This window comes from Python bivittatus, unplaced genomic scaffold (genome assembly GCF_059951505.1).
Source record: "Python bivittatus isolate LINGU-HERP-01145 unplaced genomic scaffold, Pbiv_v1 ctg000670_np1212, whole genome shotgun sequence".
NCBI lineage: Eukaryota > Metazoa > Chordata > Lepidosauria > Squamata > Pythonidae > Python > Python bivittatus.
The window spans coordinates 1,374,781-1,402,382 of NW_028277094.1; the positions used below are offsets into that span (position 1 = coordinate 1,374,781).

At 40.4% G+C, this 27,602-nt stretch overlaps 1 protein-coding gene across 2 annotated transcripts in view; it reads right to left on the reverse strand.

The window, feature by feature from the left end:
- CHM (CHM Rab escort protein) overlaps nucleotides 1-25,697 on the reverse strand; it is a 61,351-nt gene extending 35,654 nt beyond the window's left edge. For both annotated transcript variants that reach the window (XM_007426297.3, XM_015887755.3), the window contains exons 1-5: nucleotides 25,601-25,697; nucleotides 14,929-14,995; nucleotides 7,839-7,911; nucleotides 6,896-7,020; nucleotides 1,534-1,927 (exon numbers count right to left, since the gene is read on the reverse strand). In XM_007426297.3, coding sequence (XP_007426359.2) covers nucleotides 1,534-1,927; nucleotides 6,896-7,020; nucleotides 7,839-7,911; nucleotides 14,929-14,995; nucleotides 25,601-25,649 — 708 coding nt within the window. In that variant the 5' untranslated portion in view covers nucleotides 25,650-25,697. The remainder of the gene's footprint in view (nucleotides 1-1,533; nucleotides 1,928-6,895; nucleotides 7,021-7,838; nucleotides 7,912-14,928; nucleotides 14,996-25,600) is intronic.
- Between the last annotated feature and the right edge of the window lie 1,905 nt (nucleotides 25,698-27,602).

Genomic DNA, 27,602 nt, shown 5'->3' on the forward strand with positions numbered 1-27,602 from the left:
TGGTTGCTATTTAAATATATTTTTTATTCCTTGATATTATTGCTTACAAGGAACTCACTATCAAGAATGCAAAGTATTTAGCAAATTAAAAGTGTCTCTTCTGGCTGAGGAATTGGATGGAAAAGAAAAGAGAACACAAATAGTCTTCAAAATAAATAGTAAGTTTTTGTAAAGTAGCAGCAAACATCAGCTCTATGCAGCTGGAGGAAATAACCTAGAAGGCTGAAAGGACACCACAGAAATAATATTCTTCTTCAAAGGAATACTATTCCACTGGGAGAAGAACTGAAAAGACACTTTCTTAGAATTAAAAGAAATTACCTGGAACTAAATCAAAAAGTATCTGGAAGTAAATTAAAAAGATTCTTACTGGAGCTATTCAACATGCGCGTGCGCACACACACACACACACACACCCTTCAAATCATAAAAAATAACTAGATACCTACTCTGGAAGAATATATTTGACAAGACTTTCAGAGGTTTTAATCTTCTTTCTAATATTCCACATATCCTTTCTACATCATCTCCCCCGATTTTTGTGTTTGGACTCCAAACTTAACGGCTGTCCTTATTTCTTCAATATCTCAGCAAGCTTGCAACGGTTACAAGTTGAAACCATAAAACTTAATCTTCTAATACCTTTGCTCACTTTGTATAAGCTACAAATTTATTATACATTCTTGGAAGGACATGAATGTAAAACCCCTAGCACAAGATGGATGACCTAACTTTAAAAAGGCAATGCTCCACTGGAGAAAGTTAGTTACAACATGCCATCATTCTCAAAGTAGTTGTAGCCACAAGGAGATAACTTTGCAAGGCCAGAGAGGTACATGGGAATTCACTTTCCAAATCAAAGCTGTGCCCTGCCTGGAACTTGGGCAGAAGACCATGAATGGCAACAGGCCAAAACAACAGGACCACGGAGAGCTCTGAGTAAGCAATTTAGTTGGATGGGAGGTGGGTCTTAACCAAGGCTAGGTTGGTTCCATACCCATCCAGTTAAGCATTAGAGGACTATAAGACCACACTGGAAACCCTAGGAAATAAACTCTATTGTGAGATTCACCTAGGGTTAGGGTGCATGGGATTGCACTATTTATGAGCACAGTTTGGTATGCTCAGTACGGAATAGCTATCACTTTCTTTGGGTAGGAGACTATTCTATACTACCCCACATTACTTTTGGAAAGTCCCATGAAGTTTGAAACCTCATTAGGCTCTGCAATATGGGATGTGTGGGATAGATCAGCTACTGTTTGGGAAACTAGTTTTTGTTTCCTGGAAGCACACAATCAAAATACATTTTTAGCTTTTCCTTCTCTCTTTCTATGAGAACATTTGTGTGCGTGTGTAAACGAACCCTTCTTTAAAGATGCCAAATGTTCTTTTCTAAAGTGACCTATGCTCCTTAAAAAGCACAGGGTTGGATTACGATTACATTCTTAGCTTTTGAAACTTCGCAATAAATATTTTTAATAAAGCAGAAGTGATTCTTTTTAGAATAGAAAAATATAGTAAGTCCCCTACCTTAGAAATTAAATCAATATTAAACCGTCTCCCTTCTTTTACAATTTGGGGATATGTAATTTCCCTTGGTTCAGCTGCAGCTTCAGTGATTAATTCAGATTTATTGTTTCCTGTTTCTGATACTGATGGATCAGGCATGATGCTGTTGCAGTATTTCTCTTCCAGAGAGGTCACTTCTGTACCCTCCTTGTCATTGGTACGTTCTGGATCGCTTCCTGTAACACTTTGGGGGCAGGTTTCTTCACTTTTGGTCTCACCATCTAAAGGCAAGCATCCACTCTCAACCTCTGTGATAGCAGAGGTTTCCTCTGAAACTGTACTAAAGGCAGAGGTTGTTGAGGCAGATGGTCTTGGTAGTGCACCCGCTTCTTCAACATCTTCTGTTGAATCCTGGCTGGTTTTTTCAAAGAGAGAAAGAAAATCAGTTTCCCAAAAACTAATTTGTAACTGTCCAGTGCAAGCAGGTGCTTCACCAACTTAGCAAATACAACAAGAGCTATGTCTTCCTGCTTTGGTCAACCATCGTAGGGGCTATAACAACATGAAAATGAAATCTGGATGCTATTCCAGAAGCCATATCCTCAACCACGGATTAAACTACTGTAATTCATAAAAAGCTCAAGAAAGTGTCTAAGAGGGGACAAAAACTGCACTGGCAAGAAGGTGTATATGTGTATCCTGTTTTCTCTCCAGGAGCTCAAAGCACTTTTCATAAGGATCTCATTTTATCTCCACAACCACCTGTGATGAAGGTTGGGGACTAGCCCAACATTACCAATGAGCCACTGTAGCTGAGAGTGGACTTCAACCTGGAACCTCCCACGTCTGGTCCAATACTTTAATCACTACCGTTTGTTGGCTCTTGGCACTGGAAACTCAAAGGAGACTGAAGGATTAACTAAATGGAACATTTTGGAATATCATTAAAAGTTTATTTGCTTTGTTTACAACAAATAGGAAATAAAGCCACAAATTATCTGTAACATTCTCCGTCTGTGGCCTTTAAACAAAATGTAACGAAGATATCTTGCTTCTATCCCATTACTCCTTAACTACCTATCACAATAAAGGTAAGCAAGTCAAACGAATGAGGTTAGTACAGATAGCAACACTTTAGAAACCCCCTTTTTTTCTCAGTGGCAAAATCCTTAACATTCTTCTAAGTCCATACTCTGCATTTGAGTTCACCTTTTTTTTTAATCTTCAACTTCAATAAAAGCTACTTCTGTAACAGATACTTTGAACTAGAGTTTTAAGTTTATACCAAGAGAGATAAATCAAGGTAGTGTCATTATTCGGGAGGGAGGGAGGGAAGAAAGAGGTCAGCAACAATTTTGCATTCTATTTTTTAATCCCTTAACCACTTAGCCTTTAATCCACCAAATAAATGTTTTAAACTTAGCCAATGACTAATGAACTGTAATTTGGAAGGTGATCTGATATGAAGCAGAAATAAAACGTGAGCTATCAACAAATGGCAGAATATTTTCAGTCATCAGGAGATAAAAGCTATTTAATTTTTTGTCCAATCATAATCAAATTACAGTCACAAGAGAAAGCCCTACATTAGCCACGCTGAAATAACATTTAATACTTAACTAGGAGGACCAGAGTGGGGCCATATTTTTCACCTGAAGCTGGACAACATTTTGGTGACCCGGGCTAAAATGAACACTTTTGAAACTGGAGAGTGGCAAAAGCCATAGTACATGAATGACGTTACCAAGTAAATAGAGGAATTTTATACCTGAATTGGGCCAGGATTGTTATTCTTCTCTACCCCCACCCCCTGGGTTTGGTTTGGTTTGGTTTGGGGGGCGGTGGTAGTTGAGTTGTTGTTTTAACTGGTTAAAGTTTATATGGCTGATACAATAGCTTTCACCTGTTTCTCTGTTAAAAAGCAAGAAGCATCACCACGCATTTTCAGCAACTATGGCACTGAAATCCAGGGGAGCTCCAAGTATTTAAAAAAGAGATCTTGAGCATCATACCACAGCCTTGACTTCAGGTATTATTTTGGAAATGGCATTAGCAATGATTATGGGATCTTCTAACATCAGCTTTATTATTTTAACACAGCTGATAAATAACACAGGCGTATCATTTTTCAACCTGCAAATCCAGTGACAGATGGAGGTCAAGGAGCCCTCCTAGATCATGTAGCTGCTCTTTCTGAGCGGCTGTCTAGAACAACTTTCACTTCCACTGAGTTCAGCTTTTGTCCAACCAAAAACCCTTCCGTCTTATCTGAATTGAATTTTGGCCTTCCTCATTATGATCAGTGCCTAACCTTTATAACCATTATGAAGGCTAGGCAATGTTCAAAGATATTGATTGCTTTTGTGAAGTTAGAAAATTGGAAACAGCAGAGTTGGGTACAATTACATATTGATGGCATCTCACTCCAAAGGTTTGAATGGCCTCAACCTACCACTGTGATGTTAAACAATATAGACAGAACACCACAGAACACCATAGGTCAATAACTAAGTGTTGAACAATAGTCTTCTAACACCACCTCTGGACATGTCTTGCCTGGACCAGAACCACAGCAAAACAGCAAAAGTTCAACCTGCCAGAGAACCCAGAAGTATCTGGTCAATGATACTGAAAGCCACCAAGAGATTAAAGAGAAAGAGGAAGGTTGCATTTCCCTCATCTAGTTTCCAGCACAGGTCATCTGCTGAGACAACCAAGGTAGTACCTTATGGCAGATGAAGCACTAATTGAAATAGGTCCAGAAAGTCAGTTTCATCTAGATGCATTCAAAGCTAAGAGCTCACTGCTTTCTCAATCCAAGAATGGAATAATTGAGGGTGGCCAATGATAAAAAGATCTTATAGATCTAAGGAGGACTTTTTCCAATAAAGGTTTTATACCTATATCCTTTAAGCATGAAGGGTGCACATCTTGATCTCAAGAAGGTGTTGATCATCTTTTAATGTAGGGCCAGTCCCATCCTAGCTGATTTAAGTAACTAGGAAGGCCAAAGGTTGAATAACCAAACCCTGGCTCTCATCTCTCCATATTCCCTGTCTACATCCTTGAGGTCCACAAGCTGAAAAGAATCCATATTAACATGACAACCAGTTGCCAAGGCCATCTCCCTAAGGCCTGCCCAAACACTGGAGTCCAACTGGGGTAAATCCAATCAACTTTGTCCACAAAGAACTGAACATTGTTCATTGCAAGCCTCATAAGCATATACTTCTACCTAATAATCCTGCAACAACAATTAATTAAAAAACAACTAACCCTCCTGAATCTACAGTACGAATCTGAAAGGTTCCTAGCAAATTTATAATCACCATCCCAAATATTTTTCACCTAAAGACATAATTTTCAAACAGAATAGCTGTGGCAATAAAAACTGAAGGAAGGAAAAAAAATGTTCACATTTAAATCTTTGTACAGATCGGGGGATCTCCCCCCACTCCTTTTTTGGTACTGCTATCTCACAAAAAAGGATACATCTGCAGCGCCAATTGTGGTGTAAATTCTGAACATTATCTAGTGTCATTCATTAATTAATGGTACCAACAAAGGGATCTCTCAAAGCCAATGTGTCTTATTAATGCTTCGCAACAGTCACCCTTCCGATAGGTCAAAAGAAAAATTGCTAACCAGCTGGTTAATTTATGCAGCACAGGTGTTCACTATTTATTTTTCAGACGCTTCCCTTTTCCCCCCTCTTTTCTCTATCCCACTTGTTGCAGAGATGGTATTCTCTTCCTTTGATGGATTCACTTTATTTGGTGGTCACTCAGTTCAGCTTTGTACATTCTATTACCATCGCTACCCAGCTGTTTTATTCTTTCATAGGAGTTCAGGGGAGTTAAGAAGCAATGGGAAAAAAAGGAACTGAAGCACACAAACCATCAGAATTGTGTCGACCAACTGTTTCTCAAGCATAAACTCAATTCAAGGGTTTTGGAATTGTTTTGTTTTTTAAACAGCTTTTCTTTTTAAATGTGCTCAATTAAAAAAAAAAATTCAAAGTGAAGAGCTGGTGCAGATGCAATAACCAAGCTACAGCTTGAAGGATAGTCTAGACCAGAGTTTTTCAACCTTGGCAACTTTGATATGTCTGGACTTCAACTCCCAGAATTCCCTAAACAGCCATGCTGGCTGGGGAATTCTGGGAGTTGAAGTCCAGACATATCAAAGTTGCCAAGGTTGGGAAACATGGTCTAGAAGAAGAAAAGATGTAAACAACAACCAAATAGTCAAGGATTTGGAGCAACTCACTCCCCTATACGGAACAGTTGCAAATATTTGGGGCTGTATAATACAGAAAAAAGGAGACAGGAAATGATAGAAGTTAATTAATGTTATATATTGAGAAGAAAGCAATAGGCATTTTTCCTCTTCACTCATAATACTGTAATTCCAGTTATCTGAACTGATTAGTGGGCAATACGAGATAGACAAAAGGAAGTATTTAGTACACTAGGCATAAATTGTTTATACAAAAAATAAAAGGCAGGGTATAAATTTAATAAACTATAAATCAATGAGATAAGCAAGGGGATTGGCTACCACAAGCTTTGGTAATGGCTACAGACTTGAATGGGTTTTAAACAGAGATAAAATGATCATTGAGAATATGGCTACCAATCTCTCTGTATTACCTCCATGATCAAAGACAATTTGTTTCTCAAAGCACAATTGCACTCAAGTCAAGGAAAAGGCCTTCTGTCTTCAGCCTCAGATTTTTCATCCTCTTGGACTCTCCTTCTCCTTTTTAGTAATGTTTTTAATTAATGTTTTATGTATTTATATATATTTATGTTTTTAATGTTGGTTGTGAATCGCCCAGAATTCCCCCATTGGGGGGGAGATGGGCAGCTGAAAAAATAAATAAATAAATAAATAAATAAATAAAGTCAAGCTTTCATAATTTATGAAACCATAACTATTTCCCATTGCAGAAAATGGTATCTGTGCATTTCTACAAACTACACTAGAAGACTTGTGACTTCTTATAATGAGAGTGAAACTGCCACGCTGATATGGTATGGCTAGGATGGTTTTGGTAAGTAGCCAAATCTTTGTTCATCACAAGTTTTTAAGTTTGGTATACAGAAGGATGGATTGGATTCCTGAAGTCACCTAGACTTTCACAATGGCTTGAAGTGGCAAGAAGCTCCAAGCATCTTCTCTAGAAGGTTGAGGATTTTACTTTTCCTTCAGCACTTGCTAAATTCAAAATATCCCCTTTCAAATACAGCCACCTTGGTTGAAGTCACACTGCATTCCACACACTACACTGTGGCTTATTGAATAATCCATAGTTTAAAAACATGACTTAATGGAATATGCAAACACATCTATTAAATTAGATGCATAACACCGTACTTACCTAACATAGCAGAAATGTTCTACATTCTGGATGGTTTGATCCCCCTCGTTAAGAGGAATCCCTTCCTCATTTTCGAGAATTAGTTCTTGCCAAGCTGTGTTTTCCTCACATGGATCAGCCTTTTCCTTGTAAGAATAACCACAAAGAAAATGAAGTTTGCATTAGAAAAGATAGGAAAAAAATAAATAGCACAGTTACATTCTGGTTCCATTGCATATAAGATCAAGCTGTTAGATGCTTATCAAGTTGCAAGATGCTTATTTAAGGCAAGTTGTTCATTTTTGACATCTGAAAAGTACAGCATACAGAATACAGACAGCACATACACCCACAAATAGTTCTGACTGGCTCATAATGATTCCTACAACATGGGAAGACAATCATTATAATAGATGAGGACTGCATTTTTTTTTAAAGAACCATTTTTTAAAAAAAGTTAAAGGATGTGTGCGACACAATGGTATTGCTGGAATTTCCAGTCATTTCTCCCCTTTTGGAATTAAAAAAACAAAAACCTAATAACAGTAGGCTTCACATTTCTTCATATTATTTCGCTAAAAAAATTACTAAAGAAAATAGCCCAACTGTTATTCACTGGTTTGCAGTGTGATCTTGGAAGAGCTCTGGAGATGTGCAGAAAGAGCTTCGTCTTGCCTATGACCCATGGATTGACAAGTCTATCTTTACAAGTTGCTTTCACGGGGGGAATTGATCAACAGGGCCCTCTTTTGTACAAATTTAAGCAGAAACATTAAAATAATTTTAAATTAGGAGGTGGGAACAGAACACGTCTCCTTATCTACCTATGTTAGAATTCTCAAGGCTTGTTGCTTCTGTGATCCTAAAAGGGAAAATAGGCCTGGAAGATTTATATTAAAATTAAAACTAATGCTTCAACAAGAATAATATATATTTGAGGTAAAACAATAATGCCACTCCTTACCTGGTTTTCTTTTATCCAGGACAATAACCCCGAGAAACTAAAACTTGCCCAATTTCCTCCATAGTAATTTCTCCTGTGGTAGCAGTGGGGAGAAGAAAAGAAGAAGAAAATTAAAAGCTCAGCAATTTTTTGTAAGGATTCTGCTATTATCTACAGTTATGGAGAAAGTTGTTGCAGCAAAGAGACTTTCACGTGCCTATGTGAGCTGAAGAGAGTAACAAGTATACAAACCAGTTCCAACGAGCAAAATCCTTCTTCTCTTTTGCAGATACCATTTAAAAATAGAACATAATTTCTTGTCGGCAGGCACTGTATTTACCAATAAAGTTTTGATTAGGAGCGTAAGGCTCTTTACAGCACCCAAAAAGTCGTGTTCGTTATCCAGATTGCTTAGTCAGCATGGTAGGAGACCATTCTCCAAGTGGCTGGTTCCCATATTATGATAAATTAAACCAAAGCATCTTGATTAAATCAAAACTGTCTAAGTTCACACACTGACTGGGCTCACATCACTCCTACTATGCCTAAACCAAACTTATATGCAATGTGGGAACTCATATTTTTGTTCCGAAGATAGAAAGATTAAAATCGTATCGAGTAAATGAATAAACTTGATGCATTAAAAAAAAAAGATCAAAATGTTTTGCTTTCCCCAAACTGCAGGTCCTTGTGACACTCCACTGTGATAGATTCTGCGTGTACAGATTATAGGTCTTCAAATCTGAACACAGGAATCTGTAGTTGTTTCTAATGCTTCTTTGTTAAATTTCACAATTAAAATCCATATTAAAAAAGATAAATATGAGAGAGAGAAAAAAAGAACTGCACCTTAAAAAAATGAAAAAGGACTGTATAGCATTACTGTAACTAGTTCAGGCCTAATACGTTAATTACTAAATCCAGACCATATAGAACTTACTGTTCTATCTTCTCATTCCTACAATCAAAAACTGACAAAGAATACATCTCTTAAATCTATCCTTCGATATTTTGAGTGTTGTTTTCTTTCCACCTATGAAGATAATTATCTCTGGCAAACCCCGTGCTCAAAATGTTATGAATTTTTTATGGTGGTTTTTATATGCTTTTATATTTTTTTCTGGTTTTTAAATTGTTGCATTATTCTTTCTTGCTTTTTTTTTAATATTTGTTTTAATTGTTTGTAATCCACCCAGAGTTATATATATGAGATGGGCAGCTATAGAAATGTGAATAATAAATAAATAAATATTGCTAGAATTCTTCTTAAAATATCCAAGTATCAATTATTGGACTGTAATTGAACCTCACATTTATGTCTTTACTGCGTTTTCCCTCAAAGTTATATTGACATCTGTCATGACTCGAAACCATAAAAAAGAACACAACCCAATCATGAGTCAAAGAGCCTTCACATTTTTTACAATGCCAACCCACACACACACACAAAGATATCCACCTTTTTAAAAGCTTTCTTTTGGGGAATCCAATAAATACAAAACAAAATGTTCTGATAAATTCCCTAAACAATAAGAACTGTATTTAAGAATTCTTAAAACTTGGAGCCATCCATTTTCCAAAGCTGGATATTCCAATTCTTGATTCCATAGATCATATATATTGGGTTGATAGCTTCTGGTATCATCTTGGTATATTCCAAAGCTCATCAAGGCTCAGATTGGTCATACTAATCACAGTTCAGCAATAGATCTCAACTAAGCCTCTGGTCTTCGAGCAAAAGGAGACCTTCATAAATGTCAGGATTTTAGAAAGTGGCATTGATAGAAATGTAAGAGCAGAATTTGCAGAGGGAAAGCCTAGCTTTTTGTGAATGTCAGTTAGGAAAGCTGCCTCTTTCAATACAGTAATCGCCCTGGGGGGGAAAATGAATCAAAGGCAATGTCTGGGAGGAAGCTGCTGATGTCTGGTGATTTCTCCAGAGACCTGCTTCCATGTGTCTTTCTCTATTTGATCTCTTTCTGGAGGGAGAAGGAGGGGGGAAGAACAGGAGGTCCTGCTGTCATCAGAATGAGTTCTCCCTTACTAGCAAACCTTCTCCTACATCCATGTTAAAAGCAAGAATGTACAAAGTAATCTGTATCAATTCCTAGAAGTTCCAACTAATCACACTGATGAAGCTGTTGTTACTGCGTTAGTTTTGCCCCCCCCCCCCACCTCATCCCAAAGGTGTGAAGATCAGGCACTTGCTTTGCACACCTCAAATGATTTTTTCCCCTTCTTTTTTCGCTTTCAGAAATGGAAAATTTGCCAACCGTATCAGGTTTTAATTTGAAAATCACAATTACTAATGCTTAGTTACCACACTGTCACTAGATCCACTAAGGACAGGCTGCCTGAAACTGGTGACATTCAAATGTGCTGGTCAATGTTTGCTGCTTCCAATGAAGGAGGAACAATGCAATTCATTCATCCAATGTAACTACTTGGATTCAGGACCCTTCGCTCTTCTTATTACAAGTATCAGTGAATGACTTTCCCCACTAGTCTAACTGCTGGCCCACAAGCTGCAGTGACAAGAGTTAGCAGAATACAGGCAGTCCCTGGGTTAAGAACGTCTGACCTATGGACAACTCATACTTATGAACGGGCTGCCTGTTACTAAAAATGGCGGACTCAAGCCAACTAACCCCTGAAGCCGTGTGATGTTTTCATGAACCACTGAAACCACATGTTTTCAATATACAGCCCGTTTTCAGCGGTTCATGAAAACTATGTGCGGCTTCAGCGGTTCATCAGCTGGAGAAAAGAGAACACTATCCACCATTTTTAGTAACAGGCAGCCCGTTCGTAAGTACGAGTTCCAACTTACATACAAAAATCAAGTTAAAGACAGGCTTAGGAACGGAACCCGTTTTTAACCAAGGGACTGCCTGTATCTCATAAGTCCAGTTATAAGAATCTACAGCAGCAGTCTACACCAAGGTTATCATTGTCAAGTGCAGTGTAGGGACTCCAAATATTTTCATATGCAGGCAGAACATATGTATGGAGATATATCAAGTGAGGGGGCATGTTCCCTTCTAGCTAGAGCTTCTGATTCCTGATAGCATATTCCTCCAGAGCATGCCCCAGTGCAATCAGGGCTTTGTGGTAGGGCGGTGATAGGGATGAGAAATCAGCCACTAATTCCAATTGTTAGTTGTAGTGTATTACTTCTATAAATAGGAACGTGATAGATTAAAACAAAACAAAAGTTTCTCCTTCCCACAATGACTAGTTAAAAGTTTTGCTTAAGCCCTGTCAATTATACTTTCATTATTACAATGCAGGTGGTCCTTGATTTATGACCATTTGTTCAGCAACCATTCAAAGTTGCAGACATGATGAAAAAAATGAACTTACAACCTGTGCCTGCAGTTATGACCGCTGCAGCACCCCTGCAGTCACGTGATCAAAATTTGAGTGCTTGGCAGCCTGCCTGCACTTACGATTGCAGGGGTGCTTCAACATCCCCACCTGCCTACCTTACCCCCATCTATGCCCTTTTGGCCCTCTGCCACCCTGTGCTCCAGCTGACCTTTGCCATCTTTTTGCTCCTCTGCTGAGGAGGCATGCCCGGCCTGGCTCCTGGGCCAGGCCGGGCTGGGCTTCAGCTGTGAAGGAAAAAAAAATGGAGGAGGAGGAGGAGGAGGAGGAGGAGGAGGAGGAGCAGGAGCAGCAGCAGCAGCAGCAGCAGCAGCAGCAGCAGCAGCAGCAGCAGCAGCAGCAGCAGCAGCAGCAGCAGCAGCAGCAAAAAACAGCCCCAGAGCTGCAGCATGCCAAAAAGCTGCTTTGCACCACACTCCTGGGCTGGGCTGGGCTGGGGCTCGCTTCACACTGCAAAAAAAAAAAAAGCAAAAAGCAGTCCCAGAGCCACAGTGTGCCAAAAAGCTCCTCTGTGTTGCAGCTCAGGGGCTGTTTTTTACTTTTTATTTTCGCAGCACGAAGCCCAGCCCTAGCCCAGCCATCAGGCAGGCATGCATGCCTCATCAGCAGTAGGAGCAAGGTGGAGGTGAAGGTCAGCTGGGGCAGTGGAGTGCAGGGCAGCAGGGGTCTTGGAGTGCAGAGTGGCAAGGGCAACTGCAGCTGGGACTGGCCTGGGGCGGCTATGGCTTCCTGGAGTGTGGCAAGTAGTCCCAGAGCCGTGTGATTCTGGGGCTGCTGAACCACATGGCTCTGGGACTGCTTGCCACACCCCAGGAAGCCGCAGCTGCCCCAGGCCAGTCCCAGCCGGGTGTGGGGAGTTGAAAGCAGTCCCTTATCTTACTGAGGCTCAGGACTGAGAGGGACCAAGCCTGGAATGGCTTGGATTGGGGTGGCTTAATGACCCATGATTCTTGGTTAACAACAGCAACTGGGTCTGCCAGGATTACTGTCGTTAAGCAATGCAGTCACGTGACATCTCGCTTTACAACCACATTGCTTAGCGACAGAAATTCCAGTCCCAATTGTGGTCGTAAGTTGAGGACCACCTGTGTAAATAGCTCTACCAAGGTTTCAGAAATGCCTGAACTTTAATCAATTAATTTAAAACTGATTGAAAAGTGATTACTTACTGACAAAACTGTTGAATTATAAACCAAATTTTAGAGCTAGATAGAATTTGGGGAACTTAAGGAAATAAATTGTTCTCCTGTTTTCTTTTTTCCTGCCATCAAAGCAACCAAACCTACAGATAAACAAGAGCAATGTCCCCCAAAATAAGATTTGCAAAGGAGGAAAAGAGGTCACTGGGGAGGAAAATCTTCATGCATACCCAAACCACTTTCAACTATATTCCATTCAAACTTTTGCAACTTCAAGTTTAAAGTCAATGCCAAGCAGCGTATTCTGAATTGCAAATTACTTTTCTAAATCACTTAGCATCCATCCTTGAAATTTCACATGTCAACAGCTCATTAATATCTACAGTAAATGTAGCTCTCTGAAAAAGAACCAATGATTTTTTTTTTAACATTTTATTGAGACAGATAGCTAGCTTGTAGAAAGAAAGCCCCCTTCAATTACAATTTGGCAGAAGCTAACTTTGGTTTTAAAACACGACTATAGGAATTTATGACCAGGCTGCAATGGAAGTGACTATTTTGAATATGATTAGCGGTCTGGATGGGAGATGCTTGGACAGTGTTTATAAATCAACAGAGGTGCTACTCAATGGTTTATAATGGTCCACTTCAGGCCATCCACCATCATCACATAAGTGGTATATTATGATAAACATGAAACAGTGGTGGGAGATTAAAAGTGATAAGATTCTCTTAGGGTAATGAATCCAGGCAGCGTTGGCACACAGAAAGTACTTCAAAAGTTTCATTTGACTCTCACTTTCTCTCTCCCACCTGCATATGTTTTCCATCTAACACCCATCAGAAAATAAAAGATTTAAAGTTTACACAGTACCAATTTATCAGGTTGGCCAATATTCAGATTCCCCATCTCAGATGTTGCTCACCTAAGAAATCCATGCAAAATTCATGGATTTAAACTTTGAGAGGTAAATCCAGTAGCAGTTTCTGCCATTTCTTTAACTAAATTTGAGTTGTAATCTCCTCTCTTGGCGTTGTATTTCTGGAAAGAGCCAGAGATTAATTCCAAGTTTGGAAATGCTTGCAGAAGGAACCGCTGCAGCCTACTGAGTTAAATGAAAGTGAGAAACTTTTTCCCGTTCAGCTTTGGGAAATGCAAATATGTATAACGGTTGTAACAGGGGAATAAGGGAGTGAGGAACTTTTATATAAATATTGTACATAAACCTATAATACAGAAATGTAAACTGTTAAGACATTGCTTAGCACAATTTAATTCTTAACACTTTTTCTTCCCAAGTCTGGGGAAAAAGTGTTAGGAATTACACTTTTCTCCCCCTCAAGTTTAGAAACACAAACATACAGAGCTTTCAAATCAGCAAATTATTTGCTTTGCAAATATCGAAGAGCACAGGCATCCAAATGTTATTCTCCCCATCAAAATTCAACCTGGTTAAATAAGGAGAGATTTGGAACTGTCTTCGGATTGTCACATTCTCCAGGCATCCTCGACCCTCAGAAGATGTGAATGAAGCAAGAAAGCTACATCTTTGCTGAAGAATCAGAAGAACTCACAGGGGCTTTATATGAAAAGCCTATGGACTCAGGCTGAAGGTCAGTGGGTGAGGCCAGCATCATAATTTAAAAACACATATTGGCTGGGTTCACACACTGCATTAAATCATCGTGGCATTTGCTTACTTTGAGCTCACTACATTGCATGAACCTAGGCATTATGGTTTATATACTATGATTTAAGGCATAATATTAGGTCTAAACCAGGCCAGTATGGCCTGTTCCCAATATTATAGGTGGCACTTCTTTAGCATGAGTCCTGAGTACAGCTATGCACTATCCCATTTGCTATTTCATGTGATAAAATAATTTACATTTATTTGATAGATTTATATCCCCCTTTTCATTCAGGAATTCATGGCACTGTACATACCACTCCCTCCTTTTTTGCCCCACAGCAAAAATCCTATGAGATGGATTGGGATGAGAGAGAGTTACTGGCCATCCAGGAAGCTTCCATGGCTGAGACGGGACTAGAACTGAGATTTCCCTGGCCCTAGTCCAACTCCTTCACCACTGAACCACACTGACTCTCAATGATGATGGGGTCATAAACAGACACTGAATATGCAATGATGGTCTGTTAGTACATCTAGCATAAACTATATTTGCCTAAGCTACGAAACAAATTTTAAGTTGGTTCAAAGATCCCTGGAAACCATTGCATTTGTGAAAGTACGCCTAAATTATGATTTACTTTGAATAAGAATGTCGCTGGCACACATCCTTCAATTATTCCTGCCTGCTTTTCATGCCAGCAGAAAAGATGGAACAAACTACAGAAGCTCTTTCGATGGATTGTTTAACCTGCCATGCCAAGTGGTAATTCTAGCTTGTCCCTACCTGATAAGTGGAAGTCAGAAGCTATGGTTTGTTCTTGGCTTCAGATTTTTGCTTTTTTTTTTTTTGGAAGAGTCAAGTCAGGATCTCCTCCATTAAGCCAGCCTTCTGTCTGATGTCACTGGTTGATAGGACCTAGAGCTACAATGTATACTGATTAAATGACTTACGAATCCACATGCAGAACCCGTTGACCACTTCTGGCACACGCAGCCGCAATGATAGATTCAGGTAAACCTATAAAAGACACAAGATTTTAATTAAACAAGTTATGATAAAATAACATGAATATTACAATGTCATGCATTTTGAAGAAAGACCTTTTAAAAAAAAAAGAGCCATTATTATTTTATACTTCTCTAACACTAACAAGAGGTAGTTCTATCTCCAGATTGGTTATGTCTATTCTCCCTTCCATTACTTTTTATGAGAGATTTTGGGGAGGCTGGGAAAGGAATGGAATAGAAAGCAAACACAAATAATCAAGAGACAGAGGGTGAGTCAGTTGGCAGTTTATCACATAGTAAATGGCAAGTTAGCCTGGGTGCAGAGAAACCTGGGAAGAAATGCTTCAAATCAGCCTAACGAACTCCCTCTAAATAAGAGTGGGAAATTCCTCTTCCAGTTTCCAAGATTCTGTATTTACTCCACACTAGCATTAAAATACTTAACCAAAATCTGTGCGGGTTTTTTTTTTTAATCTTGCTCAACTCGACACTTTTTCAGCCTCCCCAGAATCTCTCTCATCAGGCTGCTAGAATACCTGGTTTTAGTTTCTCATACCTAGACATTCATTTCTATATCTCAGAATGTAGGTGTAATAGATAAGCACATCACAATTTGGTAACTGATTTTGGCCCTTCCTCATATATCTAGTATCACTATTAAGAGCTTGGCTCTAGATGATGGGTTTAGGATGTGTTAGTGTTGTAAGTTTTGAAAGGCAGCATATACACTGCCAAAACCAACCAACCAACCAACCAATAGCAAATAGATAAAATAAAGTAGATCCACAAGCCTAAAACCTTGCCACATTTGTTTTAACAAACTGGGATTCTGCTGAACAACTAAACTGCAGTAAACTGTCCTTAATCCTATCACATGGAGTAAGATACATCTCAAAATGATTCATACATAAGAGTTTAATATCTAGAATATTACTTGAAGCAATAAAAAGCAATACTGGGAATATTGCTGGAGGTAATAAAAGGAAAGTGCTTCACAGTAAAAAAAAAAAAAAAGGCATTGATCAGAGGCAGATACACATCAAGTAGTAGAATGTAGTTGGTAACTAGAATTTCAAGGAATACCAACCTTGGTACAACTAACTGCATGACAGTTGCTTGGAGAAAGGTACGGAGAAGAGAGAGAGTGATAGAGCCAAAATACCGAATAACAGAGAGGAACCAGTTATCCAATTCACTGTGTAAGCTCTAAAATTGAGTAATTTATTGTTTACAAAACTACACCCCAGTTAAATGTGGATTGGGAATTCTAACACAAACCTAAAACTGATTTCCATAAAAATCTATTCAAAAGCACATCTTGACTAAGGAAGAACTTGCTGGTGTTAACATAGCCTTCAATATATCTGGAGGACAGCTGGCTAGAGAAAAATGACTCAAACCACCAGGAGACAGAAACTATTTTCAGTCCATTGTAAATGACTTAAAGGTCCCTTAACTTCTGCCCATCTCTGTTTAAAAACGCAGCATTTGACCAGAGAAAGAGGTATGAGGTGGCAAGCTGTGTTTTGCTTGGCTTTAGATTAACTTGTATTGGTATATCATATGAACACTGTGCGAGACTTTCTTCTCCCATTGACTGGAATAACCTTAATCAAAGCAGTGAAAAGTCGCACTTTGTCTGGCCTTCACCAAAGAGCCAAGCTTCTTTTAAACGTTAGAGCAGGAGGTGAATGTATCCTACATCTATGCCTGTACCAAAGTCAGTCGGATGTTATCTCTCTTTTTTTCTTTTCCTACTTTTTTCTTGTTGTATTTCTTCTCTGATCTCTTCTCTCTTTCTGTTCTTTTCTTTCTCTTAATTTTCTTATATGTTATTCTTTACTGAAATTTAATAAAGTTTATATTAAAAAGAAAACAAAAAAACAAAAGAGCCAAGCTTCCAGCCCTCCACTCAGAAAAAGCAGGAAGAAATGAGCAAAAGCCCCAATTGCCTTTATAGAGGTATCTCATTTGAAAGCAGGGCATTTGCAATAATTCTTGTGTTGTAACCTTAATCTCCCTTTTCGTAAAAAGGATTAAGCAGAATTTGGACTGTCATTTCTTGGAGTAATTATTTCCAGTTCATCCAAGGAAGGGAGTCCAGTACGCAACCATTGTGGTTTGTAAATTCTGATTTATAGTTTAGCATCTTGTGCAAACTCAGCCAATTGTGGCTATATCAACAAACCACACATAAACAAACCATGGGGGGGGTTGATGTGCCAATGCAGCCACCAAGTCCCCTTCATTCAACTTGGTTTGGATCAACTGCTATTTTGGCTCCTTCCATCCTAGAACTCTTCTTTCAGATGCCACGATATCGGAAACATACATACATACATACATACATACATACATTTATTTATTTATTTATTTATTTAAAACATTTATATGGCCGCCCATCTTAAAAACCACTCTGGGTGGCTTACAACCAATAAAACAGTATAAAACAATATAAAACAGTACAGAACCAGCAACAATAAAACTAGAAATAGAAAAACCTGACACCACATTCATACTATATTGAGTAAAAATAAGCCATTGTTTTAAACTGCAGACTGCATTTACTTCACTAGAAGAACGAAACCTATGAATGCAGTAAAAATTGGTCAGTTTTATAATTAATTCATAGAAGCCTTATAAGTTAAGGAAAAGGATGACGTTTATATAAGACCCACATATTAAAAGACAGGATTAGTTTTCTATCCAACGGACCCTGAGTAACTTCTGTGCTGCACTCAAAGTGATTTGTAGCAAATTTTGTGTGCACCTGGGGAGGCTGACTTTAGTTCCATGTCACAGAGAAGGTGTTACTAATGCTGGCTATCACATGAAGACATAAAGGAGATAAGTTTCTGCAAGCATATCAAAATGACTGCGTAACATCAGGAACTGGTGTGAAATCAGAAAGCATTATAATCTATTTCATGTCTTCGGGTGCCCTTAAGGTAGAAATTCAGACTTTCAGCAACTTTTTTGTCATTTTTAAGGCTTACTTCTTGACAGATTGTGAAAGATTTAATCTCAACTGGCAAAACAGAGGGAGAAAAAGGTAATGAAGTTTCAGCACTGGTCTCCAGCAATGACTGTATCACTATGAGAGATCATCACATAACAAATGAATTTTACTAGAGGACACGAGAGAGTAAGAACACTCTTCTAGGAAGAGATGACAATTTATATAGTTTATAATTATGGAAAGGGAATTTCAAATCATGAGCCAACATCTTTTCTTACAACAACGTTTCAAACTTACATGAAGTGTCTATGTGCTAATTAGTATATTGATTTCCATTCAAGAAACATTACTTACTCAAAACTTCCAGCTATTTTGTTGATACATTGCTAGCATCCAAGAATGGGGTACTACAACAGACCATGCCTGTGGTGTATGCTTGTCTGGCTACGTCAGACTTTTGAGAGTTCATAAATCTTAAAGCAATGCATCCCAAGATTTCAAAATCATCATCTGGGATCAAATAACCACCATCCTATGGTCAGTATTTTTCATCTCCAAATCCCAAGGAATGATCTTGCACAAAGGCTTTTGAGCTTTTGCTTTGAAGGCCTCACGAATAAAATGGCAACTATTATCCATCCTTGAAAAGAATGCTGGAAGCAACAGAAAAGAAAAAGCTAGTAAAAGTAGCTTTTTCAAATTTGGGGATAAGGCTATCTCTCCAACTACCCCTGTCACAAGCAACAATTCATTTCTGGGCATATGTTTCCAAACAGCAGCTTTTGTTTAAAATGTTACCAAGACAAATTCAAAGCATCTGGTCACAAAATTAGACACTGTTGATTTCAAGACAGAGTAAAAGGAATAGAAACAGGCAAAATAACACAGTATCTTCGAATTAACAAATAATTCAGCTCTCAGATTTATTTTACATGCCACACCAATGGACTATGTTAACCAAAATGGCAGCTGTCAACATTTGATGGCTCTAACTTTAAAGGTAAAGCATTTTGGCATAGATAATGTAAGTGCTAAAAAGCAAATAGTACTTGCAGAAACAGCATCACCTTCATACAGGTTGGCAAGGTAAGAAATTCCTTCTCAGGTACAATCATTAAGTCTGAACCAGACAAGTGGGTGTCCAGGGGTGCCACAGTACCCATGGATCTCTCCTTTGGTGCTTGTCAGCCTTCCAGCCCCATGTGACTTTTTTTTTTTAACTGAACATATTTAATGTGATGCAGCATGCTATAAAGTGAAACACCAACCTCTAACATTACTGAGATCTGCAAAATGTTTGTAGATCTTTTCCCATTCTTTGAAAATCAAATGGGGGTGTGTGTGTGGCCACATCTAGTATGAGTGTCCACCTACCCCACCCCCCAAAAAAAGACCAGGAGAAATTGGGATGGAGCTAGAAAGCATCTTACAGACTACAAAGGGAACAAGGAGAAACTCACCAGATGATGATGATGATGATGAAGTGTCTACTTTGTAATTGGGTACATCTTCTTGCGGAAGTGCCAACGAAATACTCTCAAAGCTCCAAATGTGCTTGCTTCTTCAAAAATATTGTCTATCCTTGCATTAAAGCAAAATTCCATGCCAAAAAACTTCCATACAACTTAAATTCACTGCTTAGTGTTTGTGAAGCCTCAGACATTGTGGTTATTCAGTTGCCCATATTTAAAGCAAATTATTGTTCAGTATGATGCGGGAACCCATAGAAGTAAACTGAAAGAGGGGATGGGTGGTTGGCTATATTCTCACTCCAATGAGAATATAGTATACTCCATATGAGTATAACCAACTCATCATGAAAGCCTGAAAGTGGTTTATAAGTGCCTCTGGCTGTTGTGTGTTAAGTTTACTGCAAATGTAAAGATCTCTGCAGAAAGTCCCCGAAGAAGTCTGCTGGGCACTTGGAGATGAGAGCTTTACCCCCCAACCAGGCCTGCATAGTTGAAGGAAGTTGAATGCTTGGAGCTCTCCAAGGTGCTGGAGTTCCAGCTCCACTAAATCCTCTCTTTTCTACCTTGTATGCACAGGGTCAAGATAGGACCATCGTGTGCTATGAATCTTCCTTTGCTCAAAAAGATAACATGAAACGCCCCAGACTCCATTCTGGATCCATTCCACGTCAGTGCTGCTGCCCCAGAGAATCCCAAATGTTATTTTACAGAATAGGAAGAAACTGCAGTGGGCTCCCTGTGGTGAATGTAACACAGAGAAAGGGCATGAATGTTACATCCTGGGGCAATGCTATCAGAACAATGCTTCTTTACTTAAAGGGAGAGCTGTAACAGCCGCAGAGCACACACGGTTTTTGTGCAGAAGGTTGCAGGGTCAATCACTGGCTAGAAAACTTCTGAAACCTTACCAGTGATATTGAGAATTTTGGAGCTTGATAGACCAAAGGCCTGATTTAGTATTAAACATTGGAATATGAAATACATTACAGAAGAAATGGCAAAAGGTACACCTCAAAACATTCAAAGCAATCAAACTAGGCAGGGGGTTAAAAATCGGCCTTCCTAATACTCCAGCATCTCTAATATTTGGTTACTTTGCCATGATAGATTTTTAAAATTGTATTAGTCTTTGGAATTGATTTTTCTTAACATTATACTTACATAAGATAAACATAAAGTACTATCACCACCATTCCTGGCATATCGACCAATAAATAACAGATTTCTCTGACAGGACTCTGATGACTGGGCGAAGCCCAAACGCTTTCAGCCAAAATCATAGGGAGCTATAAATCACTCTTTATTTTATAGAATATTTCAAAATGGATTCCTGCTTTCTACCTTGAAAGTCATTTCATGTGTTATTTATAACTAGCGAAGATCAGTAAGAGAAAGAAGGGAAAAATTGCATGGAACCAGAAAATTTACAGTGACTGGGTTTTGGTTTTTTATATAAAACTACTTTTTTAAGGGGAAAACAGAGAGAATAGACTTACTATGACATACAGTCAGAAACCACAAACACCTTTCAGGTGAGGACAAAGTGTAGGTTATAAGTTAAGCAGGATCTAACTAGCACAACAATATCCTAGTTAAGATTAAGGACAGAGAAGTAAACTGTGATCCAAAGATGAAAATACAGAATCAAATTTGGCACCATTCCCAGCCCATGGTATTTCAAAACAGCACTGACTCTGAGATTTATGCCACATTAAGCTGCACTGTGTTTTAATCATAATTTGCTTATCAAGCCACAACTGGTTGGCCTTGTGCATTGGGCTAAAAAACCCCACAGAATTCATATCATAGCTTGCCAAAATAATTTAATGTTGTCAGAAGATGCAATCTGAATTCTCAGTTTCTGATGATTCCTCTCAAATTCTGGTTAAAATATGGACTGAAGGAATTGTATTTAAAAATGTTTCCCAAATCTAACTACAGTGAAGAGTGGGGTATCTGGCAGTAATCTATCTTTAAAAAAAAAATTTTTTTTTTGGTACAACTGGGACCAAACAACCGACTGGGAACACAAAATCTGTACTGGCATTCTGATTCAAACTGGGGTAACAACAACTTTGTTGATGGCTATGATGAACACATTTCCTATTGAAACAAACTCTCTTCCAAGTCCATCTTCATCAAGACTGTTCTGAGACCTCACCTTCTTTGTTCTCCTGTATGAAGTTTCTCAATTCATTTCAGTTACATTCTGCTGTTCCTCTATCTATTCTACTTCTCACAGAAGACAACAGGATCAGACTTCCAGATGAGGCTATTTCCTCACTAGTACTGCTCTTCTCCCAATAACAGAGAAATTCAGAAGGAAGCTGAGCCTTCTCTTTCATTCAGCTTTTATCCTCCTCCATTAAATATCTCAGTCAGTATTGATTAGTACTTGGATTGGAGACTGTTCTGGCAGTTCTGTATTTTTGCCAAGATAATTGGATGATTGTGTCCATAAAGTCACCAGGAATTGAACTGAATTCAAGGATGCTTTTAGCTTCCTCTGCTCCATACTAAAGAATGCAGGCCAGTCTATAGTTTTCCTCGCTCAAGATCACCTAATAAGCTTCGTAGTCTGATCCAAGGTATCCCTGATCTTGGGCTAATATTATAACTCTTAGAGCAAGCTTTAAGGTTCAGAAGTTTGGTTTTGGTTTTTTTTTTAACTGAGATCTGAATAACCAGATGCTGATTAGTTGGCTTATGACAAACATCCATATACTGAAATAAGGAACAGGATCTGCATCATAGGATCCTATGAGCACATATTGAAACTAATTCCTTGTCTGAAGTATCAGAACTGCGTGAACTGAATCCACAAGGCTTTACAATAAAAATCAATTTCTGGATCTGCTACTACACAATCTTCCTAACCCCCAGACCTGCCATTTTAGCAGTCTAATCTAGAATAGGCCTATCAAATCTTGATTGCTAGATGCCCAGATGTCCAGATCTGGCAGCTGTAACTTAGAGCAAGACAGTGGCTGTATTGCAAAAGATGTCTGAACCTTCCACTACGAATTTAATGTAATGGAATGCTTTAATCTGGATTCCTGCAATGAGTAAGGAGTTGGACTCAATGGCCCCTTTCAGTTAAGATCTATAAGTAATCCTCAGGTAACCATGTCTAAACTACTGCACGCTAACCTAACGCATCAACTGAAATCTAGCCTGCAAGCATTCTATAGGTAAAACGTTACAAACACCTAGTTGGTGACTTTCATATATTCCATTAAACCATAGTTTTCTTCACTATAATTAAGCCATAACTGGCTGTGTTCACATAACATGGTATGCCACAGAATACTGATTTATTTATTTATTGAATTTCTCCCCCGCCCATCTCCCCCCAATGGGGGACTCTGGGAGACTCACACAAAACATTAAAACCATAAATACATATAAATACATAAAACATCAAAACTTAAAAAACATTACTAAAAAAGAGGAAAAGGAGAGTCCAATATATAATGGCTGGGTTCACAAAACACCTAGGGCAAAACAAACCAGACTGTGTTTCATAGCAATGTGGAAATATAAATATTTGATTTGATTTATAAATCAAAGCCATTCTGGTTTGTAATGGCTTAGTGCTTTCGTGCAATTTTAGCCAATTGTGAGTTAAAGCCTACAGCTTAGAACAATGTGTGAACCAGACTTCCATTATAGCCTCAAAAACCCAATCATAAACTGGCCATCATAAAAAAAAAGACCATCATCATAAATTGGCACAATAAATGTGCCATGGAACAGTAATCTAAATATATTTGGCATTCTTTGGTCATCGCTTGACACATACTGAATATATTCAAAAACACAATCACATAGGCTAGGTTCCCATATTGGGCTAAACCATAGTACACATTTCTTGTTGCACCTTAACTTACTGCAAAGACTAGTCATCATGGTTTATGGTTCAGGGTGACACATGAACCTAGCCAACTGAGGCTAATGAAAATGGCAAGCTTATAGGATCTGTCATTCATGAACATTATGCCATCCTAGAGGTACCATGACATACTGAGATTGGGTTCATTCATTGTGCTAAGCAATTATTTCTTTAATTAATAGTCCATTTTTAATAATCATGAAGTTAAAAATAGATATGTACATGAGCAGAAGCACTTCAGAAATAACCAGATAGCTAGAGAAAAGAAACAAAAGGAAGATAAGGGAGGAATACATTCCTAGGATATACTATAGTCCCTGGCAAAGGGGACAGTGAGCAAGACATCACAGTTTAACTCAAGATTTACTCAAGTTTGAATGAACCATAATTATCTGCATTCGCACAGCATGTAAAGCCAAAATGTTTTTCAGTTGGTTTTAGCTAAGCATACCATATGACCCCAGGCAGCAGTGGCTTATTCAATAACATTTGGTTAAACAAACCATAGCTTAATGTGTCAGACAGCCTATGTCAGGCCTTCTTAACCCAGTGCCTTTCTATGGCCATGCCAGCTACTGAAAATGGCAGTACTCATCTGGATGATACATCTGGCTTCTGTTGATGTCTGCAACCAACTATAAAGTACTCTACAGAGTATAGATGCTAATAAAAAAATGCATGGACAAATACATCACTGGAAATGGGAATAATTTATTGTTTTAATTTTATGCAGAGTTTTCTTTCACTTTAACTGTGTGTATTTTATGGATCCATTGTAACCCGCCTTGAAATCCTTAAGGCATTTGGCTTAATATACTAGCTATATTAAAAAAAACAGAAAAAATTCCAAGGTGATTGTATCTGCAATCCTTTCGGACCCAACATGCAAAGCAATTAGACCAAACAAGCTAAACACAGTTACAGAAAGAAATAAAGAGTATTACCAGCAATTGACAAGTAAACTGAGGACCGTGAATTGTATGAGGCTTTGTTTATCCATCCAATGCGTTTAGGGATTTCTTCACTAGGAGTCTACCCAGTAAATATCCAGAAGGCTAACTCTGTTAGTCCCATGAGCAAACACAAACCCACCGACCCACCCCAAGATTGATACTGCCTAAGAGAGCCAGTTTGGGGTAGTGGTTAAGGCACCAGGCTAGAAACCAGGAGACGAAGCCAGCTGGGTGACTTTGGGCCAGTCATTCTCCCTCCCTAGAAGACAGTGGCAAAACACTTCCAAAAATGTTGCCAAGAAAACCGCAGGGACTAGTCCAGGCAGTCACCAGGAGTCAAGACTGACTTGAAGGCAAGGAGAGCCAGTTTGGTGTAGTGGTTAAAGAAAGCACCAGGACAGCGACGAAGAGACTGTGAGTTCCAGTCCTGCTATAGACATGAAGCCAGTCCCCCTTTCTCAGCCCCAGGAGAGCAACGGAAATGGATGGTGGCTGTGGCAATGGAAGTGGTTTTCCACTGGCGAGCCAGATTGGTCTAGTGGGCAAGGCAACAGTCTGGTAACCGGGAGGCCGCGAGTTCTAGTCCCGCTTAGACATGAAGCCAGGCGGGGGGCTCTGGGCCGGTCGCCCTCCCTCTCTCAGCCCAGCCCAGCACCGGCAACGGAAGAGCGCGAGCCGCTTCCATGAGAGGGCCAGCTTGGTGCTGCGGTTGAGGGCACCCCGTGAACTCTAGTCCCGCCTTAGACCCAAAGCCAGCTGGGGGCCTCTGGACGGGCCCATCTTTCCAGGCCCAGGAGGGAGGCGGCCAGGGCAAGCCGCTTCCGAAACGCCGCCAAGCAACCCGCAGGGGCTGACTGCTCCGGGCAGCGGCCAGGAGTCCGGGCTGGCTGGAAGGCGAGTGCGGGGCTCAGTGGGCCAGCATCCGCGGGGCCGGCCTCCTGAAGCCTATCCTAAGCGGCAGGGGCTCGTGAACGCGCACTCGGGCGGGGGGCGACCGGGCACGTGCCAGCGCCCGGCCCTGCCCAGCGCCCGCGGCCCCCCTCCTAACCTGACGGGAAGAGCCACCACCGCCTGCCCCCACCCTCTCAACGGCGCAGCGGCCACCCTCAGCCCGGCACCGTCCCCCGTTCGCGCCTGGGGTGGCTGGGGACGATGGATATTGTAGCCCAACCCCGGAGGGCACCAGATCCAGGGGAGGGCGCGGGTTTATTTCCAGGGCTGCTTCCAAGGTTCGGGACAGCCTCGCCCCGCCCCAGCCTGGGCAGCCCCCCGCGCGGCTCCGCCACGCTCCCCACCCCCGCGGCCCACTCGCGCGTCACGTACACGCGGAGTCCCTCACCCGTTCCTATGACCACCACATCAAACTCCGAGGGCAGGCGGTCCGCCATCTTGGGAGGGGAATTCGCCCGCGGTCATGTGACGCCCCTGCGTCTGCCGACCGCTGGCGGAAGTGAGTCGAGTCGGCGAGCTGGCCGGAAGGTGCTTCGCGGGGCATTGTGGGGAGAGTAGTTCGTTTTCGAAATTGCCGCCGGAGCGGAGGCTCGGGGCGGGCGAGCTCGTCCTCCGCTTTGCGGGCGCGCAGAGCGTTCACGCGCATTCAGTTTGAGCGCGTCTTTAAAGCTCCTCCTCCTCCTCCTCCTCCTCCTCCTCCTGATAATCAATGTCAATGTCAGACCAAAGTTGCAAGGTTTGCAAACTTGCTCAGCATTTCTTCCCTGCGGCTGCTTCCCCAGCAGCTGCGTAACAGGTAGACTGCTTCCGAGCATGGATGTTCCGCTCAGCCAGCACTCACTTTACGCAAAGCGCTTTTTATCCTCATGTTCAGCCAAGGAACCCGACCAGAGCTGCTTCAAGGATATCAATAATCATAGGATGTAGAGGACGAGCAATGGATAAACCGCCGCAGGAGTATACCGCATACCATGCAGCTGCGGACAAGTATACATCGGGACCACAAAACGCAGCATCCAGACCAGGATAAAAGAACACGAAAGACTGCAGACTACAGCAACCAGAAAAATCTGCAGTAGCTGAACATGCTCTCAAGCACACTGGACCCAAAATCCTATTTGAAAACACAGAGATACTGGACAACACCAACAGCCACTAAACCAGGCTATACCGGGAAGCCACCAAGATTCACAAACACTGGCACAGTTTCAATAAAAAAGAAGAAAGTCTAAAAATCAACAAAACCTGGCTACCAATCCTGAAAAATACAGCCTGCAAAAGGTCAACGAACTCAGCTCAACCACCAGGACGCGTGAACAGTTCACACAATGAACTTGCTAATCACCCTCAGCAGCCCCTCCTTAACAACTCAACACAAAAAACCCTGCCTAACCCCCAGGAAGATACACACATGTGATGACACCAAAACAGACAGCCACTCGTTAACCCAACCCCCCACCCCCACCCCCACCCCCACCCCTTCAGGCACCCTCACTGATCTCTATAAATACCCACAACAGGGTCACATCATCCTGGGCACAGAGAGAGCTGCTCCTGCCCTCTGAAGATGCCGGTCCCAGATGCTGGCGAAACGTTAGGAAACAAAACTTCCAGAACACGGCCACACAGCCCGGGAGACCCACACCAGCCAATGGATAAACCCTCCTTCCGGATTATTTTCCATAACCTCTTTTTTAAGGCCCTCTCAGGCAGCTACAACTGGAGCAATGAATGATAATAACTCATTTCTGTGATTCGCAATATTGTTTGTCCTGAACTGACCATTAACTATGATGCTGGGTGGATGAGATTCAGCAAGATGCAAAATGAATTCAGGAGCAGAAAAAAACTTTGCGGAGGAGGAGGAGAAGAAGGAGAAGGAGAAGGAGAAGGAGAAGAAGGAGAAGGAGAAGAAGAAGAAGAAGAAGAAGAAGAAGAAGAAGAAGAAGAAGAAGAAGAAGAAGAAGAAGAAGAAGAAGAATGTGAAGCAGACCAATTCATTCCGTAAACTATGGCTACGGAGCCCATGGTTTACTGTGATGGTGCAAAGCTAGCCATTTAGGCTTCTGTCTGAAATCATGGTTAAAGCAAACCAAAGCTTAATGTGATATGTAAATCTAGACATCCTCTTCTTCTCAATGCGCTATTTTCCTTCCTTGGTACTTAACGTTCTCCAAGGGGTGATCTGACATTCAGAAGAAATTCCAGACATAAAATAATTCATTCTCACCTTTTAGCCAGTGGCTCTTCCAGACAGGAAGGTTTCAGGACTGAAGATTGGCCTTTCCAGGAATAGAAGTTGCAGACTTGGCTTCCCAAATGAGTATGAAGATATATCGTAGCCTTAACATCTGATACCACAAAGGGAAAAAAACCTGACTATTATTCCA